Source organism: Stomoxys calcitrans, chromosome 4 (genome assembly GCF_963082655.1).
Source record: "Stomoxys calcitrans chromosome 4, idStoCalc2.1, whole genome shotgun sequence".
In the NCBI taxonomy this organism is placed as follows: Eukaryota; Metazoa; Arthropoda; class Insecta; order Diptera; family Muscidae; genus Stomoxys; species Stomoxys calcitrans.
This window is the reverse complement of record NC_081555.1, coordinates 35,021,065-35,038,184: the sequence shown is the minus strand read 5'-3', so window position 1 is coordinate 35,038,184 and position 17,120 is coordinate 35,021,065. Positions and strand designations below refer to the sequence as shown.

Below are 17,120 nucleotides of genomic sequence, written 5' to 3'. Positions count from 1 at the left end.
ATAATAGTTCGGAATGTCTGGAAGATGGGCAGAGTGACCATCTTCCAGACCCGCTACTGATGCTTGGTAAGGACCCAAGCATGGGGGAATCGTACAGGCCGATCTCTCTTCTCTTAGCAGTTGCAAAGACGCTTGAGGCATTACTCCTCCCGAGCCCCATAGGAGAATTTCCATTCGCCGAGCATCAGCATGGATTCCGAAGACTGGATAGCACAACTACAGCTTTGCTTGCCATCACCGCAAACATTTGCCGTGGCTTCAATCAGCCCAGGCCATGTGATAGGATGGTCATCGTGGCACTGCACCTATCGAAGGCATTCGACATGGTCAGCCATGCCAAACTATTTGTGGACATTGCCAACACGTTCTTTTAGCCAGGCCTGAAACGTTTAGTCGCTAATTATCTGTGTGGTCGTCGAAAGTACAGTAGAGTGCAACAGGGATTTCCCCAAAGCGGGGTGATATCTCCGGCACTGTTTAACCTCTACTTACTCTGCATTCCACCACCTGCAGACAGCTTAGAGATCGTATCATATGCGGACGATTGTACGATCATGGTACCCACACCATAGGATGGGGGTATACTAATCTAGTCATTACGGTTGCATATTCTTGATCGTCATGACATTTTATGTCGAACTTGCCATGACGGTCCGTCCGTCCGTCTGTTAAAATCGCGGTCGAACGCGTTAGGCTAGACGCTTGAACTTTTGCACAGATACTAAATACAGATGTAGGTCACTGGTGATTGCAAATGGGCCACATCGGTTCAGATTTGGACATAGCTCCCATATAAACCGATCTCCATGTTTGACTTCTTGAGCCCCTGGAAGCCGCATTTTTTTCGCATTAGGCTGAAATTTTGCATGTAGCATTCTGTTAAGACTTCCAACAATTGTGGCAAGTACGGTTAAAATCGGTCTATAACCTGATATGGCTCCCATATAGGCTGATCTCCCGATTTGACTTCTTGAGCTTTATAAGTTGCAATTTTTGGCTGATGTTTCAATGAATGCTATCCGATTTGAATTTAAGCTCAATGATAAGGGTCTCCTTGTTCCTCCTTGCCAGGATTCGAACCCAGCCGTTCATGCTAACCTCAGCGCTACGGTGGCCTAGCAGAGAGCGATTTTATATACGCACCTTCTTTTCAAACTAACCTAAGGCTTGGCTAGGGTTTTCATGGCAAGATGAGAAGACTGCGGGCTCTGTGTGGATCTGTTGGATAATCCACACAACGAAAGCCTTAAATTTGGAAGGAGCCAAACGAATTTCAAATTTGCCCAAGTTTTCGACTATTGACCAAATTTTCCTAAGCTTGCCTATGCTTCAATACGAATCTTTTCCATATGCCATTGAACTACAGCCTTAGTTAAAGTTATATGCTGATAAATGCCTAACATTTTGAAATGACTGTGATTTGTTAGACTCTTCTGTATGTAACAGGTACATAAAAATATGCGATAGTGGTATATTCCAATTCCAAGGTAAAGAGTACAAACATGCATTATAATTCGATAATCCCCTCTGAACCCACACGGATATGTGAAAACTTCCATACTGTCATGAAAACATAAGGTAGCAGCCGAGTGGCATTAGTAAGCATAGGAGTAGAGAGTGAGCGAGAGAGAGAGAGAGAGAGAGTGAGGCAGGGACACAGTAAAGTGGTATAGAGATTGAAACTTATTGAGATTGACAGACTAAGTCTGCAGGAGATAAAACAATTGAAATGTTTATTTGCCCCTGTGCGATTACGTGTGGGTGTTTGGTATATTACCGTGTGTGTGTGTGTGTCTGTGGGTGTGCATTTGAATGATAGGACCCTATGCCTAGAGAGCGGTAGAGTGAGTCTGCAGGTAGGCTTATGTTTGTTGCTGTTTTGTGTTATTGGTTTGGGCTTATTTTGGGTTCATTCATTCACAATTTCATCGCCACTGCTTATTTTAACAACGTTGACAGCTGGTGTCAGTTATGTTAACATGACTGAAAGATAATTTGTATCTCTTTTCTAGCATTTCGGTGTTGTTGTTTCTTGTTATTTGGCAGGCAAGCAAGCATTGTTTGATCCTTTTTTTTTTTTTCCCATGCAACATTTTATTGTTATTTCCATGTAAGCCCACACTGTGGGCGTGTGGGTGAGTGATATGAAATAATCACTTTGGACATTTCATTTGCCTTAATCGAATTGAAACTCCCCACAATTCCATTTGATTTAAGGCCATCTCTGGCACAAAAATCACATTTCCCATGTTGGTAATGATAAATTGTGAGAGTTATATTTTTGCTATATCATTAAAACGATTCACATTATATAGAAAGGAGTAGGGGGACAGGTCTTTCTTATTCTGTGAAAAGGTACATTAACCAAAATCCGCTTTCATGGTCATGGAGAATGATGTTAAGTTTTTGGGCTTTTTTTTTGCAGCCAAATGGGTTTTTATTATATTCCACATGGCTCATAAACTGGATTGTTTGCAAATGACTAATGAAAGTGGGATATAAAGGGTGATTTTTTTGAGGTTAGGATTTTCATGCATTAGTATTTGACAGATCACGTGGGATTTCAGACATGGTGTCAAAGAGAAAGATGCTCAGTATGCTTTGACATTTCATCATGAATAGACTTACTAACGAGCAACGCTTGCAAATCATTGAATTTTATTACCAAAATCAGTGTTCGGTTCGAAATGTGTTCATTCACCGTTCAGCGATGAGGCTCATTTCTGGTTGAATGGCTACGTAAATAAGCAAAATTGCCGCATTTGGAGTGAAGAGCAACCAGAAGCAGTTCAAGAACTGCCCATGCATCCCGAAAAATGCACTGTTTGGTGTGGTTTGTACGCTGGTGGAATCATTGGACCGTATTTTTTCAAAGATGCTGTTGGACGCAACGTTACGGTGAATGAACACATTTCGAACCAAACACTGATTTTGGTAATAAAATTCAATGATTTGCAAGCGTTGCTCGTTAGTAAGTCTATTCATGATGAAATGTCAAAGCATACTGAGCATCTTTCTCTTTGACACCATGTCTGAAATCCCACGTGATCTGTCAAATACTAATGCATGAAAATCCTAACCTCAAAAAAATCACCCTTTATTAGGCAAAATATAATGTTAACGGAAATATTTGAAATCAGCATTGCAAGATGGTTCATATATAAACTAAATGAGCGTCGATTCAGGAAATCAGATAAGTTTTGCTGTTGGATGGTCTGATTAAGCATATGAAGGTATTCAAACAAGGAAGGAAAGGCGACAATAAGTGAATCGTGGCGCAGATGGCCGCATATGACGCTTAATGACAGGATTCGAAACCTTGCGAGAACATAGAAAGTGTTTTGGACAGGAAACTGAATTGGAAGTGTCACATTCAGCAGCGTACTGTGAAGGCTCACATATGTTGGGCACTATGTAGACGGGCCGTAGGCTCGAAATGGGGCCTGAATCCTAGAATAGTCTACTGGCTCTACAGGAGCGTGATTAGACCAATACTTACTTACGCCTCAGTAGTTTGGTGGAATGCTATGGAGAGAAAGTGCAGCATAAGGACCATACAACAGATTCAGAGAACATGTTGTCTAGGCATATGGGGAGCAATGGGGACCACGCCCACTAGGGCACTGGAGACTATTTTAGATATCCGACCCATTGACATACAGATTAAGTGTGAGGCAGCAACTACGGCTATGAGACTTAAGGCGCTGGAAGAATGGATTGAGGATGGGAGCAGTTCATACCATCGCGGTATAATCGAGTCGACAATAGGAAACCTGGAAGGAAGGGGAGAGGTTGTTTGTCTATAGTGGCATGGGGCGGATTAATATCTGAAACCTAACCTAACCTAGAAAGTGTCAGCGGTGGTTATCTTCTCATTTATACTGGCGACATTTCAGCCACTGAGGGCCTCACAAATCTCTACTGAGAGATGTCATCTCTCATCTGAGAGATGTCGGTCTGGTGGAAGCCGTTCTTACATGGACTATAAAAAGTAGGAACCTTATCATTGAGGAATTGAGGTACAGCACTCATTGATATGTGGGAAGTATATCCGCTTTTCGTACCTGACTACAAGAATACATGGGGAGACAGATGCTCTTAAAGACGGGCGGACATAAATACAGATGTATAAAGACGGATAGGCATAAAGACTGACGAACAGAAAGACATACGAATAGATGAACGGACTGAAAACAGGTAGACAGACAAACGGACGGAGAGATAGGCAAACAGAAAAACAGCCATGGTAGGGCTAATTTCAGCCAATTCGGATAATAATTGCGCCCTCTAGCGGCTCAAGAATTCAAGTTGCGATATCGGTTTATATGGCAGCTGTACCAAAACATGGACCGATTTGGACCATTTGGCCCAAGCACTAGCTTTACCCTTCGAAAGTAAGCATGCTTTCGACAGGCAGGGGGACGGACAGTCGGACGGACAGACGGACGGACATGGCTAAATCGACTTAGAATGTATAGACGATCAAGCAGAAGGCAAGGGTGGGAAGTATTTTCGCTTTTCGTACTTGACTACAAGAATACACACACAGGCAGACGCACATAAAGATGGACAGACATAAATACAGATGAATAAGAAGGACAGGCATAAAGACGGACGGACATAACGACTGACGAATAGAAAGACATACAAAGAGATGAGCGGACTGAGAACAGGAAAGAGAGATAGGCAAACAGAAAAACGGCCATGGTGGGGCTAAGCTCAATAGGTAGCGCTAAGTTCAGGCTTCTATCGGGGTTACAAAAATACATGGATAGACAGACGCATCTAAAGAGGGACATAAATAAAGGTGTATAAACAGCAAACAGACGTAAAGGTGTATAAAGACGGACAGACGTAAAGTCGGACAGACATAAAGACTGACGGTCAGAAGGGCAGACGAATAGATCGACGGAGTGATGAATTTAAAGACAGACAACTAGGCAGAGAGAAAGGCAAACAGAAAGACGACCATGGTAGGGCTAAGCTCAAGAGGTAGCGCATAGTTCAGGCTTCTACCGGAGTCTACAGGTGGCGGCTGGCTGAACGGCATTCAGATATGAAGGCTAGCTATGAAGAACAAGCGGCCTCCGAACAAGATCAACAGAACCCAGGGTACCCAGAAGGGTTCCCACAACATGAATGTATGGTGAACTGCGCACTTTGTTGATTGATGCCAAACATAGGCGACCCGAGACAAAGCCGAATAGCGCTGCTTGCAAATATCGAAAATTCTTGTCTACTGTATGGAGCCCCTGTTTGGAAATCGACGATGGAAAACTGGCATAGGCGATGGGAAAATGTCCCAAGTATGGAGCTCTTGTTTGTATGGAGCCTCTGTTTGGAGATCTTTCATTCCCAAACAGGTCCCACATGACATCCACAGCTCGAAAACAGTTTCGTCGGTCTCTGAGTGCGTAGTGGCTACTGAACCGTCTGAAGTGAAATGAGAGCCTGAAATGGAACTCCTTCCTGCAGAAGGTGTTCTATAGTCTCTTCTTCTTCGATGTCCTCACAGCTTCAGCAAAAGTCGTTGCTGGCAACCTTCAGTCTGTCAGATAGGTTCTCAAAGAAATGGGAACCTTAAGTGGAACTCCTTCTGACTGCTAGTGGGGGACACATACACAGAAGGTGTTCTGTAGTCTCTTCTTCTTCGATGTCCTCACAGCTTCTGCAAAAGTCGTTGCTGGCAACCTTCAGTCTGTCAGCATGTTTTCCGATTACGCAGTGACCTGTTATGACGGACACAATGACTGAGACGTCTGTTCTAGCAAATGACAGTACAGCGGTAGACCTCTTCAAGTCTAGATTAGGCCACATAGTTTTGGAATGCTAACAGCCCCCTCTTTGTGACCATCTATCATTCGCTGTCCTTCAGGCCTGGTCCTGAAGACTTAGCTTACATGTAGCTGGAGACATTCGCATAGATTTCAGTATACCTGGAATGTGTAGAGTAGTTCCTAGTCTAGCAAGTTCCTCCGCTTTACAATTCCCTGGGATATCTCTGTGGCCGCGCACCCAGAACGGGTGAATTTTGAACTATTCAGCCATCTCTTTGAGAGATCTGCGACAGTCGAGGGAGGATTTTGTGTTCAGAAATATATTCTCCAGGGATTTAATGGCTATTTCAGAGGATATTTATGCCACTAGTCGTAATGACATTATATCTTAGCCATTCTACCACTTCCTTAATTGCAAGGAACTCCGCTTGCTAAACACTGCAGTGGTCGGTTAACTTTTTCCATATGACCAGTTCTAGACCTTTAGAGTACACATCAAAGCCCACCTAGTCGTCTAGTTTGGAACCATCCTTATAGAAGTCTATTTATTTTGTATGACCAGGGATATCATAGCTCCAATCGGTTCTATCAGGAATAGTAGTACAGCACTTTCTATAAAAAGCGGCTCAGGTAGGGTAGAACCCACACTGCCTGGAACATTGGATATTGAATCAAGAATAACACAGTGTCCGTAGCCGCCACATGACCAAAGAGAAAGTTCCCTTAGCCTCATGGCAGTGGTCGCAGCAATTGGTATAGCCACAATGTGCAGAGGCATTCGATTTAGCATTAAATTCAGTGCATCAGATGATGTCTGATTGATAGAGGTTTTTGGAAGTTTTCTAACACAGAGGAAAAGCGCACCTAAGACAATGATAGTCTCGTTGATTGTTTTCTTTGTTGCACATTTGCAAATCATAGGCCAGGTTAAATGCCTATCCTCTTCTCTAATCCAACCTAATCTTCTTTTACTACGATACACTAGTGCATACACTTTCTAATGGCTTCCTCCCCGTTGTTTGTAGTAAAAATTGCTTTGCTATTCGCAATACAGCTGAATTTCCATTAACCCCTACTTAAAATTCAATTCAGTTTCAATATTTAAATTTTGTTTAAGTTTCCTGTAAACAGAAAAATGACGCTTTGTATCCGGCTTTTTATCACTCCTGCCAATTATTGTATTATAGTGCAATTTTTCTATTATCAATATGCAGATTTCATAGTGCGAATTGTAGAAAAAAAAATTCCATTAATTTGCATTTTAAATTGATAAATGAATTGGCGAGCTAACATTGTTTTTCACTTTATTATATCTTTATTAGTTCCTATTTCGCTCTTTGTATGCATGACAATTTTTTGCTGTCTGCACCATATTGGCTGTTAGATACAAAATATATTGGCATAATTACTATGCAGCATAGTATAAGCGGCGGAGGCGTTAAGTGGAAAAATAGCTAACCGACCACAAAGTTAATTTTATGCGCGTTTTGACTCTGGTTAGAGTATAACCAAGTTTTTATAACAATTCATGGAATATATCATATGGAAGATACGCATATAATGAAACAGTATTATAGAGTATGAAGATAGAGCATAGTGTATATGAGGTTTTATCAAGTCCAAAAAAAATGGTCAAATATGATTTAAATGCTAATCAAGACTTCTGTCTGATAGAGCGGTTCGTGTCTTCAAGACACAAAGCCGAAACTATTTTGTCTTGGCCTGTCTAAAATATGCCTAGGCCATAGGCCTGCTCTGGGAAAACAATACGCTCCTTGAGAGATTTTCGTAATAAAAGGCCCATCGCTCTCACAACTTTTTGTGTGAATGATCCTTAAACTCCCTCTCACTGATAAGTTGAGAGGCCCCCTTAGTTGGTTCGGAGATTCGCTGCACAGGCTACCCCAAAAGCTACACGTCTAGATTCGTAAAGTGCACAGCAGTCAGCCAAAAGGCTGCGGTCACCTGGAGGGCATCCCATACCTAAAAGAACTTGGGCGAACAACAGTAAGATGGGTCCTAGAACCTTTGCTAATGCCGCTAGGGACAGTTTGGGGATGACAGTTGTTGACAAGAGAGAAAACAAGTAAAAAGGCGTTAAGTTCGGCCGGGCCGAACTTTGGATACCCAACACCTCGGGTATATATGTAAAACACCTTTCGTCAAAATCCGGTGCAAAACTCATACCTAATGTCCCATAGCAGAAATATGTGGAGGGCTTAAGTCTTTGTCCACAATTTCGGCAACATCGGACAATAAATGCGCTTTTTATGGCCCCAAAACCTATAATAAAACCGAGAGATCGGTCTATATGGCAGCTATATCCAAATCTGGACCGATCTGTGCGATAATGCAGAAATATATCAAGGGGCTTAACTTAACTCACTGTCCCAAATATCAGCAAAATCGGAAAATAAATGTGGCTTTTATGGGCCTAAGACCCTAAATCGGAGGATCGGTATATATGGCAGCTATATCCAAATCTGGACCGATCTGAGCCAAATTGACAAAGAATATCGGAGGGCCTAACACAACTCACTGTCCCAAATTATGGCAAAATCGGATAATAAATGTGGCTTTTATGGGCCTGGGACCCTAAATCGGAGGATCGGTCTATATGGCAGCTATATCCAAATCTTGACCGATCTAGGCCAAATTGACGGAAGACGTCGGAGGGCCTAAGACAGCGCACTGTCCCAAATCTCAGCAAAAATCGGACAATAAATGTGGCTTTTATGTGCCTAAGACCCTAAATCGGAGGATCGGTATATATGGCAGCTATATCCAAATCTGGACCGATCTGAGCCAAATTGACAAAGAATATCGAAGGGCCTAACACAACTCACTGTCCCAAGTTTCAGCAAAATCGGACAATAAATGTGGCTTTTATGGGCCTAAGACATTAAACCGGAGGATCGGTCTATATGGCAGCTATATCTGAATGTGAACCGATCTGAGCCAAATTGACGGAAGACGTCGAGGGCCTAAGACAGCGCGCTGTCCCAAATTTCAGCAAAATCGGATAATAAATGCAGCTTTTATGGGCCTAAGACCCCAAATCGGAGGATCCGTCTATATGGCAGCTATATCCAAATCTGGACCGACCTGAGCCAAATTGACGGAGGATGTTAAAGGGCCTAACACAACTCACTGTCCCAAATTATAGCAAAATCGGATAATAAATGTGGCTTTTATGGGCCTGGGACCCTAAATCGGAGGATCGGTCTATATGGCAGCTATATCCAAATCTGGACCGATCTAGGCCAAATTGACGGAAGACGTCGGAGGGCCTAAGACAGCGCACTGTCCCAAATCTCAGCAAAAATCGGACAATAAATGTGGCTTTTATGTGCCTAAGACCCTAAATCGGAGGATCGGTATATATGGCAGCTATATCCAAATCTGGACCGATCTGAGCCAAATTGACAAAGAATATCGGAGGGCCTAACACAACTCACTGTCCCAAATTTCAGCAAAATCGGACAATAAATGTGGCTTTTATGGCCGTAAGACCCTAAATCGGCGGATCGGTCTATATGGGGGCTATATCAAGATATAGTCCGATTTAGCCCATCTTCGAACTTAACCTGCTTATAGACAAAGAAAGAGTCTGTGCAAAGTTTCAGCTCAATATCTCTATTTTTGAAGACTGTAGCGTGATTTCAACAGACAGACGGACGGACATGTCTAGATCGTCTTAGATTTTTACGCTGATCAAGAATATATATACTTTATAGGGTCTGAAATGGATATTTCGATGTGTTGCAAACGGAATGACAAAATGAATATACCCCCATCCTTCGGTGGTGGGTATAAAAAGGGTTGCATAAATAGGAATAATTGGTGTGGGATACTCGATGTACTGTCATGTTCTCGCCGAATTTCCTGTGTCTCCTCCAGTTTGTGACGATGCAGGCCGGAGGCCACCGTAGCGCAGAGGTTAGCAGGTCCTCCTATGACGCTGAACGCCTGGGTTCGAATCCCGGCGAGACGATCAGAAAAAAATGTCAACGGTGTTTTTCCCCTCCTAATGCTGGCAATATTTGAGAGGTTACATGCCATGTAGGTGTCGCACTGTGGCACACCGTTCGGACTCGGCTATAAAAAGAAGACCCCTTATCGTTGAGCTTAAACTTTAATCGGACTGCACCTATTGATATGTGAGAAGTTTGCCCCTGTTCCTTTGTGGAATGTTCATGGGAAAAATTTGCAATTTTTGCCTTTCTTCTGTTTAGCCGAGGGACCACTTCTGCAGAATTTTCTCCAAGGCTGAAACTAATATAACGATGATCAGAGGAGCTGTGGTCATCCAACATTTCCCAGTCGCATATTCTTCCACTTATATCTTCCGATACATAACTTCCGAGCATCACTTCCTACAATGAGGCTATTCTATCCAACAGAAGCGAAATAAACCAGCGACTTAATGTTTGAAGGCGGCATCTTTGCATAGTGTGTCATATATAGAGTGAAGGCAGCCAGTAATTAGAATTTTTTACTTCAAGGCTTGCTATTACTAAAACTTCATTGCTTAGCGACGGAAGAAGAGAAACATTTAGACTACTCTTTGAAAGAATACAGGCTCTGTGTCTCCCATTCCCCGTACCCTTGAGTAGTTAAAATCCCGGAATTCTTAGTCCACGAACCATTCCTCCATACACCCATGGTTCCTGGAAAAGAACCACGTCAAATCCCCCTGCCATCAGGAGGACCTTTAGGGGGGGGGATTACCACCCCTAAAAACTGTCGATGTTCTCGCCAGGTTTCGCGCTACGATGGTCCCCAATTCCTGGAAAGAACCACGTCAAATCCCCCTGTCATCAGGAGGACCTTTAGGGGGAGATAACCACCCTTTAAAATTTTCTGATGTTCTTGCCAAGTTTCGCGCTACGATGGTCTCCAATAGCATAGCAATTATTATCCATTATCCTTTGTTTGAAAGAGATATCAGGCAAAGAACATGACATATGCGATCCATGTTGGATGGGTATATAAGATTCAGTACGGCCGAACTAAGCATGCTTTTACTTATTATTTATGAATAAAGCCCAAGTATATGCTTCTTGCATAATTGGTGGTTAATAACACACTTTGCATATATATACCCTACACCACTACTGTGTTACTTGGTATTATAACTTAGTGCATTAGTTTGCAACACCAAAAAGGAAGAGAGATGGACCCATTGATAAGCATACCGATCGACTCAGAATCCCTATCTGATTCGATTTAGCTATGTCCGTCCGATTCTCTCGATATTTGATAGGATGGATTTTCTTGTGACTCTCGATATTACTGGTGAATTTCATAGAAATCGGTTCAGATTTAGATATAGCTCTCATAGGAGGATTTTCTTATGACTCTAGATTTTACTGGTGAATTTCATAGAATTCGGTTCAGATTTGGATATAGCTCCCACTTATATGTTCGTCCGATTTGCAGTAATACTGCAATAAAATGGTCATTTGTTAACCGATTCTCTTGAAATTTGCTAAGAAGAATTTTCTTATGGCTCTCAATATTAAAAGAGAATATTATAGAAATCGGTTCAGATTTGGATATAGCTTCCATATATATGTTCGTCCGATTTGCAGTAATACAGCAATAAAATGGTCATTTGTTGAGCGATTCTCTTGAAATTTGCTAGGAAGGATTTTCTTATGAATCTCAATATTAGTTTAGAATTTCAAAAAAATCGGTTCAGATTTGGATATAGCTCCCATATATATGTTCGTCCGATTTGCAGTAATACAGCAATAAAATGGTCATTTGTTGAGCGATTCTCTTGAAATTTGCTAGGAAAAATTTTCTTATGACTCTCAATATTACTGGTGAATTTCAAAAAGATCGGTTCAGATTTAGATATAGCTCCCATATACATGTTCGTCCGATTTGCCGTAATACAGCAATAAAATGGTCATTTGTTGACCGATTTTCTTGAAATTTGCTAGGAAAGATTTTCCTATAACTCCCAATATTAGTGTTGAATTTCATAGAAATCGGCTCAGATTTGGATATAGCTCCCATATATATGTTCGTCCGATTTGCCGTAATACAGCAATAAATTGGTCATTTGTTAACCTATTCTCTCGAAATTCGACAGCAAGGATTTTCTTATGAATATCGATGTTACTGGTGAATTTCATAGAAATCGGTTCAGTTTTAGATATAGCTCACATATATATATATATTGCCCGATTCGCACTCCTAGAGCCACTCCCAGCGCATTTTTTGACCAATCTTTTAAAATTTTTGTACAACGCTTTTCTCAACGAATTCCACAATATCTATAAAGTTTGATCGAAATCGGTTCAGATTTAGATATAGCTCGCATGTATTTGTTCGTCAGATTTTGGATAATTTGTTGTCATTTGTCAACCGTAGTTATTACATTTTGAACATATTTGCTTTGCTCGAAATTTGGTACAGGAATTTTAATAATCTATGTGGATACATTCGCCGAGGTCCATCAAAGTTGGTTCAGAATTAGATGTAGCCCCCCCCCCCCCCCCCCCCCCCCCTTTGTGTGTTTATAGGGTAGGTGTAGGGTATTATAAAGTCGGCACCGCCCCATTTTTGCCCTTCCTTACTGGTTTAGAAAGCATTTATGAATTTTCGACTTTTTGAAATGAAGAGCTCTCTATTACAAAAATCAAATTTTCATAACTTTTCTTTTATTCTAATGAAATAGTTCATGTGCTTCGAGTTTTTATTTGGTTGCCCAAAAAGTAATTGCGGATTTTTCATATAGTCGGCGTTGACAAATTTTTTTCGCAGCTTGTGACTCTGTAATTGCATTCCTTCTTTTGTCAGTTATCAGCTGTTACTTTTAGCTTGCTTTAGAAAAAAAGTGTAAAAAAAGTATATTTGATTAAAGTTCATTCTAAGCTTTATTAAAAATGCATTTACTTTCTTTTAAAAAATCCGCAATTACTTTTTGGGCAACCAATATTTTGTATTTGCATATAAAAAACGAAATGCTTAAGAACTTTTGTTTAAATAAACATATATATTTACAATATTTTATTAAAATTAATTGATATTTACAGGCCATTTAGGGTTTTTATATGCAGTGATATTGGTTTTGTAGGTTACTTAAATCTCATTCATGTGTGCAACTGAAAAATATTTACAAATTAAAAAAATGGTAATCTTTAGCCACAGAGCATAATACTGTTAAATGGCATGGAAAAGCTGCCTGGCTTATCAAGCACTATGACGAATGTGTGGGTATTGGTATTGCATTTCTCTTTAAATTTAATTTATTGCAAATATTTCGCATCTTTCCAGAATAGTGGCAAATGTTAACATTTAGTGACTGCATGATTTAAGTCAAACAAGAGGGTCTTATTTGTTTTTGGTCAATAGTATCACATAACATCATTGAATTTAATTTATTCAAAGAGATTTTTGTTTTGTTTTCATAGATAAAAAGTGTAGTGCTTTCAAAGCTTGAGTAGTTTTTTTTTCGTTTGGGATTGTCGTAATGAATTTTGAAACAGTTTGAAGTGAAAATTGAATTTTTTGAAATTATCAACTAAAGAGCAATTTGATTCAATTGATTTCAAAACAAATGCAAGGGAGGGGAAAAACTGAAATCATGAACAATGATAATAAAAACCAAAAAAACTAATAAAACCATTAAATTATTGTAAAGATTTTAAACAAGGTTTAAACAAAATCATACAAAAATTTTAAAATATTTTTTTAAATTTCTAATAACAACCATAATTTCGAAATTATAACAAAACTAACTAGAATAATTCTATTGAATAAAATATAACAAAAACAAAAAGGTATAAAAGAGAAAATGAAATAAACACGTGCGTTATATTGAAGGCAAAAATGGTGTTTGGATTAGTTTTTCTTTTTTATTTGAAATGTTTTAAAATTCTCTCACACTTTTTTTTTATTTTATACTTTTTTGCTTTCTCGCTTTTCTTTGGTGGGTATTTTTTTTTTTTAGGTTGGGAAATAATTAAAAACAAACCTCAATAAAGTTTATAGCATAAAAAAGGGGGTAGTGGGGGTGGGGCCAAAAAGTTTCTCATTTTATGAAATATTTAATTGTCTTCGAGAAGTTCAAAGGGAATTTGTTGAACTTACCGTTCACACTGCCGCAACGTCCATGATGCGATGATCCATAGGGAGACCATGAACACTAGTAACACCGTACCAGGACATATTGTCATTAGAGTTTTAAGGACAAACCTAGGAGCAAAGAAACAAAGTAAATTTAAGTAATTTCTTGCACAATAGTTTATCACCAGTTGATGGGTGAAGCATTAATGATGGAAAGGATAAACAGTTTAAACAGATGATAAAACCAGGTTCTTATCTTTACGTAAAGTACTAAGCTATTGGTTCAAAAAAATCTTAAATTTAACAGGGGTTTGCCATTGCCTTTCCCAAAGAAAAGGCCACAATACTACCTTTCCCCAAAGTAAAAGATCCTTAAACTACCTTTCCCTAAGGGCTAAGGGTCCTTAAATTACCTTACCCCAAAGGTAAGGGTCCTTAAACTAACAACTCCCAATAGAAGGGGAATTCAAACTGTCTATACAAAAAAAAAAAAAAACAAGTAAAAAGGCGTTAAGTTCGACCGGGCCGAACAGCTATATCCAAACCTGAACCGATCTGGGCCAAATTAACGAAGGATATCGAAAGGCCTAACACAACTCACTGTCCCAAATTTCAGCAAAATTGGATAATAAATGCGCCTTTTATGGGCCCAAGACCTTAAATCGAGATATCGGTCTATATGGCAGCTATATCCAAATCTAAACCGATCTGGGCCAAATTGACGAAGGGTGTCGAAGGGCCTAACACAACTCACTGTCCTAAATTTCAGCAAAATCGGATAATAAATGTGGATTTTTTAGGGCCTAAGACCCTAAATCGGCGGATCGGTCTATATGGGGGCTATATCAAGATATAGTCCGATTTAACCCATCTTCGAACTTAACCTGCTTATGGACAAAAAAAGAATCTGTGCAAAGTTTCCGCTCAATAAAGACTGTAGTGTGATTTCAACAGACAGACGGACAGACGGACGGACATGTCTAGATCGTCTTAGATTTTTACGCTGATCAAGAATATATACACTTTTTAGGGTCGGAAATGGATATTTCGATGTGTTGCAAACGGAATGACAAAATGGAAATACCCCCATCCTTCGGTGGTGGGTATAAAAATAGCTATGAAACTATTTTCACCAAAGAAAGAGATATTAAAACGATTTTTCAATGAAAAGAAAAAACTTTCCCCAAAGTCAGAAGTGTTAAAAAAACTTCCCCCAAAGAAAATGGACTACTTTTCACAAAAAAAGGTGCCAAAATCAAGATACTAAGCCAACCTTTCTATAAAGGACAGATGACTAAACAAAACTATTCCCCAAAGTAAACAGTACTAAAACAACCTTTCCCCAAAGGGAAGAGTGTGAAAACTGTCATTTTCCAAGGGAAAGGGTTCTAACAACACCTCTCCCCAAAGGCAAGAGTACTAAAACTACATTATCCCAAAGGCAAGCGTACTAAAACTACTACTTTTACCCAAAAAAGGTACTAAAACTTTCTTTCTGAAAAGAAAGGGGAATAAAACTAACTTTATTTGAAGAAAATGATGGTAAAACTATCTTTCCCCAATGCCAAGTGTACTAAAACTACCTTCGTCCGAAGAAAAGGGCACTAAAACTATTTTTGCCCAAAGAAAAATATACTTAAACTATCTTTCCCCAAGAGAAAGAGTTTTAGAACTACTCTTCAACAAAGAAAAGGATAACAAAGTGGTGTACAACTTTCCCTTTCCTCAAGGAAAACGTACGACGAAAACGCTAAGGCAGAAGAAAGGAAATCACCTTTTCCAAAAGGAAATGCTACTTAAACTCTCATTCCTATAGAAATGTGTAATAAAACTGCCTTTTTTCAAGGGCAAGTGTACTAAAACTACCTTTTTCTAAAGGAAAGGGTACTTAAACAACATTTCCTTAAAAGAAAAAATACTTTCCCTAAAGAAAAAAATTACTAATAAACCATTCCCAAAAGAAAATTGTACTACAATTACCTTTTCCAAGAGAAGCAATTCTAAAACTACCTTTTCCGCAAAAGCAAGGTGCTAAAAGTACCTTTCCCATAGGAAAAGAGATATAACTACCTTTCCCCATAGGAAGGGGTACTTAAACTACCTGTTCTCATAGGAAAGGGTACTTAAATTACCGTTCTCAATAGGATAGGATATTTAAACTACCTTTCCCCGTAGAAAAGGGTACTAAAACTAACTTTTCCTATAAGGGAAGTGTACCGAAACTACCAAAAATACTTTTCCTCAAAGGAAAGGGCACCAAAAATACTTTTCCTCGGTACTACTAGTACCTAAGGGTACTAAAACCAATTTTCCCAAAAGAAAGTGTACTTAAACTCCTTTTCCCTAAATAATAAGTACTAAAATAACACTTGCTTAAAGTGTTGGGTACTAATTCTACCTTTCGTTAAATGAATGGGTACTAAAACTACCCCTTCTTATAGAAATGGATACTAAAACTACCCTTCCCTAAATGAATGGGTACTAAAACTACCCTTCCTTAAAAGGATGGGTACCAAAACTACCACTCCACTTTTTGGGCAACCTACGTATCCTTAAAGCGATGGGTACTAAAACTACCCTTCCTTAAAGGGATGGATACTAAAACTTTCATTTCTTAAAGGCATGGGTACTAAAACTATACTTGCTTCAGGGGATGGGTACGAAAACTACCCTTCCTTAAAGGGATGGGCACTAAAACTACCCGTCCTTAAAGGGATGTGTAATAAAACCCCTTTCTTGATAGGAAAAGGTACAAGGAAACCTCTCCACAAATTATGGCAACTTATACCATCTTTTCCCAAAGTAGAGAGTACTAAATTTACCTTTCCCTAATGTAAGGTGTATTTAATAAATTTTTCCCCAAAGTAAAGGGTACCAAATCTACCTTTCATCGAACGAACGTTACCAAAACTACCCTTATCCAAGTGAAAAGGGTACTTAAACTGCCTTTCTCCAAAGCAAAAAGTAATAATACTACATTTCAGCAAAGGCAAGCGTGCTAAAACTACCTTTCTATAAAGAAAAGTGTACTAAAAATTAACTTTCCCCAAAGGCGAGTGCACAAAAACTACCTTTGCCCTAAGAAACAGCATCTAAAACTTCACTTGTAAAGAAAAGAGTGTAAAAGAAAAGTAGTAAAACGGCCTTTCCCCAAAAAGAAAGAGTTTTATAAAGTACGTTTCCCCAAAGAAAGGTATACTAATGGGTCGATTATGGATGACAGCCTTAGTTCAATTGCGTTGTCAGTTGACAAATTTCATT

At 39.5% G+C, this 17,120-nt stretch overlaps 1 protein-coding gene across 21 annotated transcripts in view; it reads right to left on the bottom strand.

Moving 5' to 3' along the window:
- LOC106089068 (small conductance calcium-activated potassium channel protein) overlaps window positions 1-17,120 on the bottom strand; it is a 965,076-nt gene that overhangs the window by 201,666 nt on the left and 746,290 nt on the right. For all 21 annotated transcript variants that reach the window (XM_059367773.1, XM_059367771.1, XM_059367763.1 and 18 more), the window contains one exon: window positions 13,884-13,988. In XM_059367773.1, the coding sequence (XP_059223756.1) occupies window positions 13,884-13,988 (105 nt within the window). The remainder of the gene's footprint in view (window positions 1-13,883; window positions 13,989-17,120) is intronic.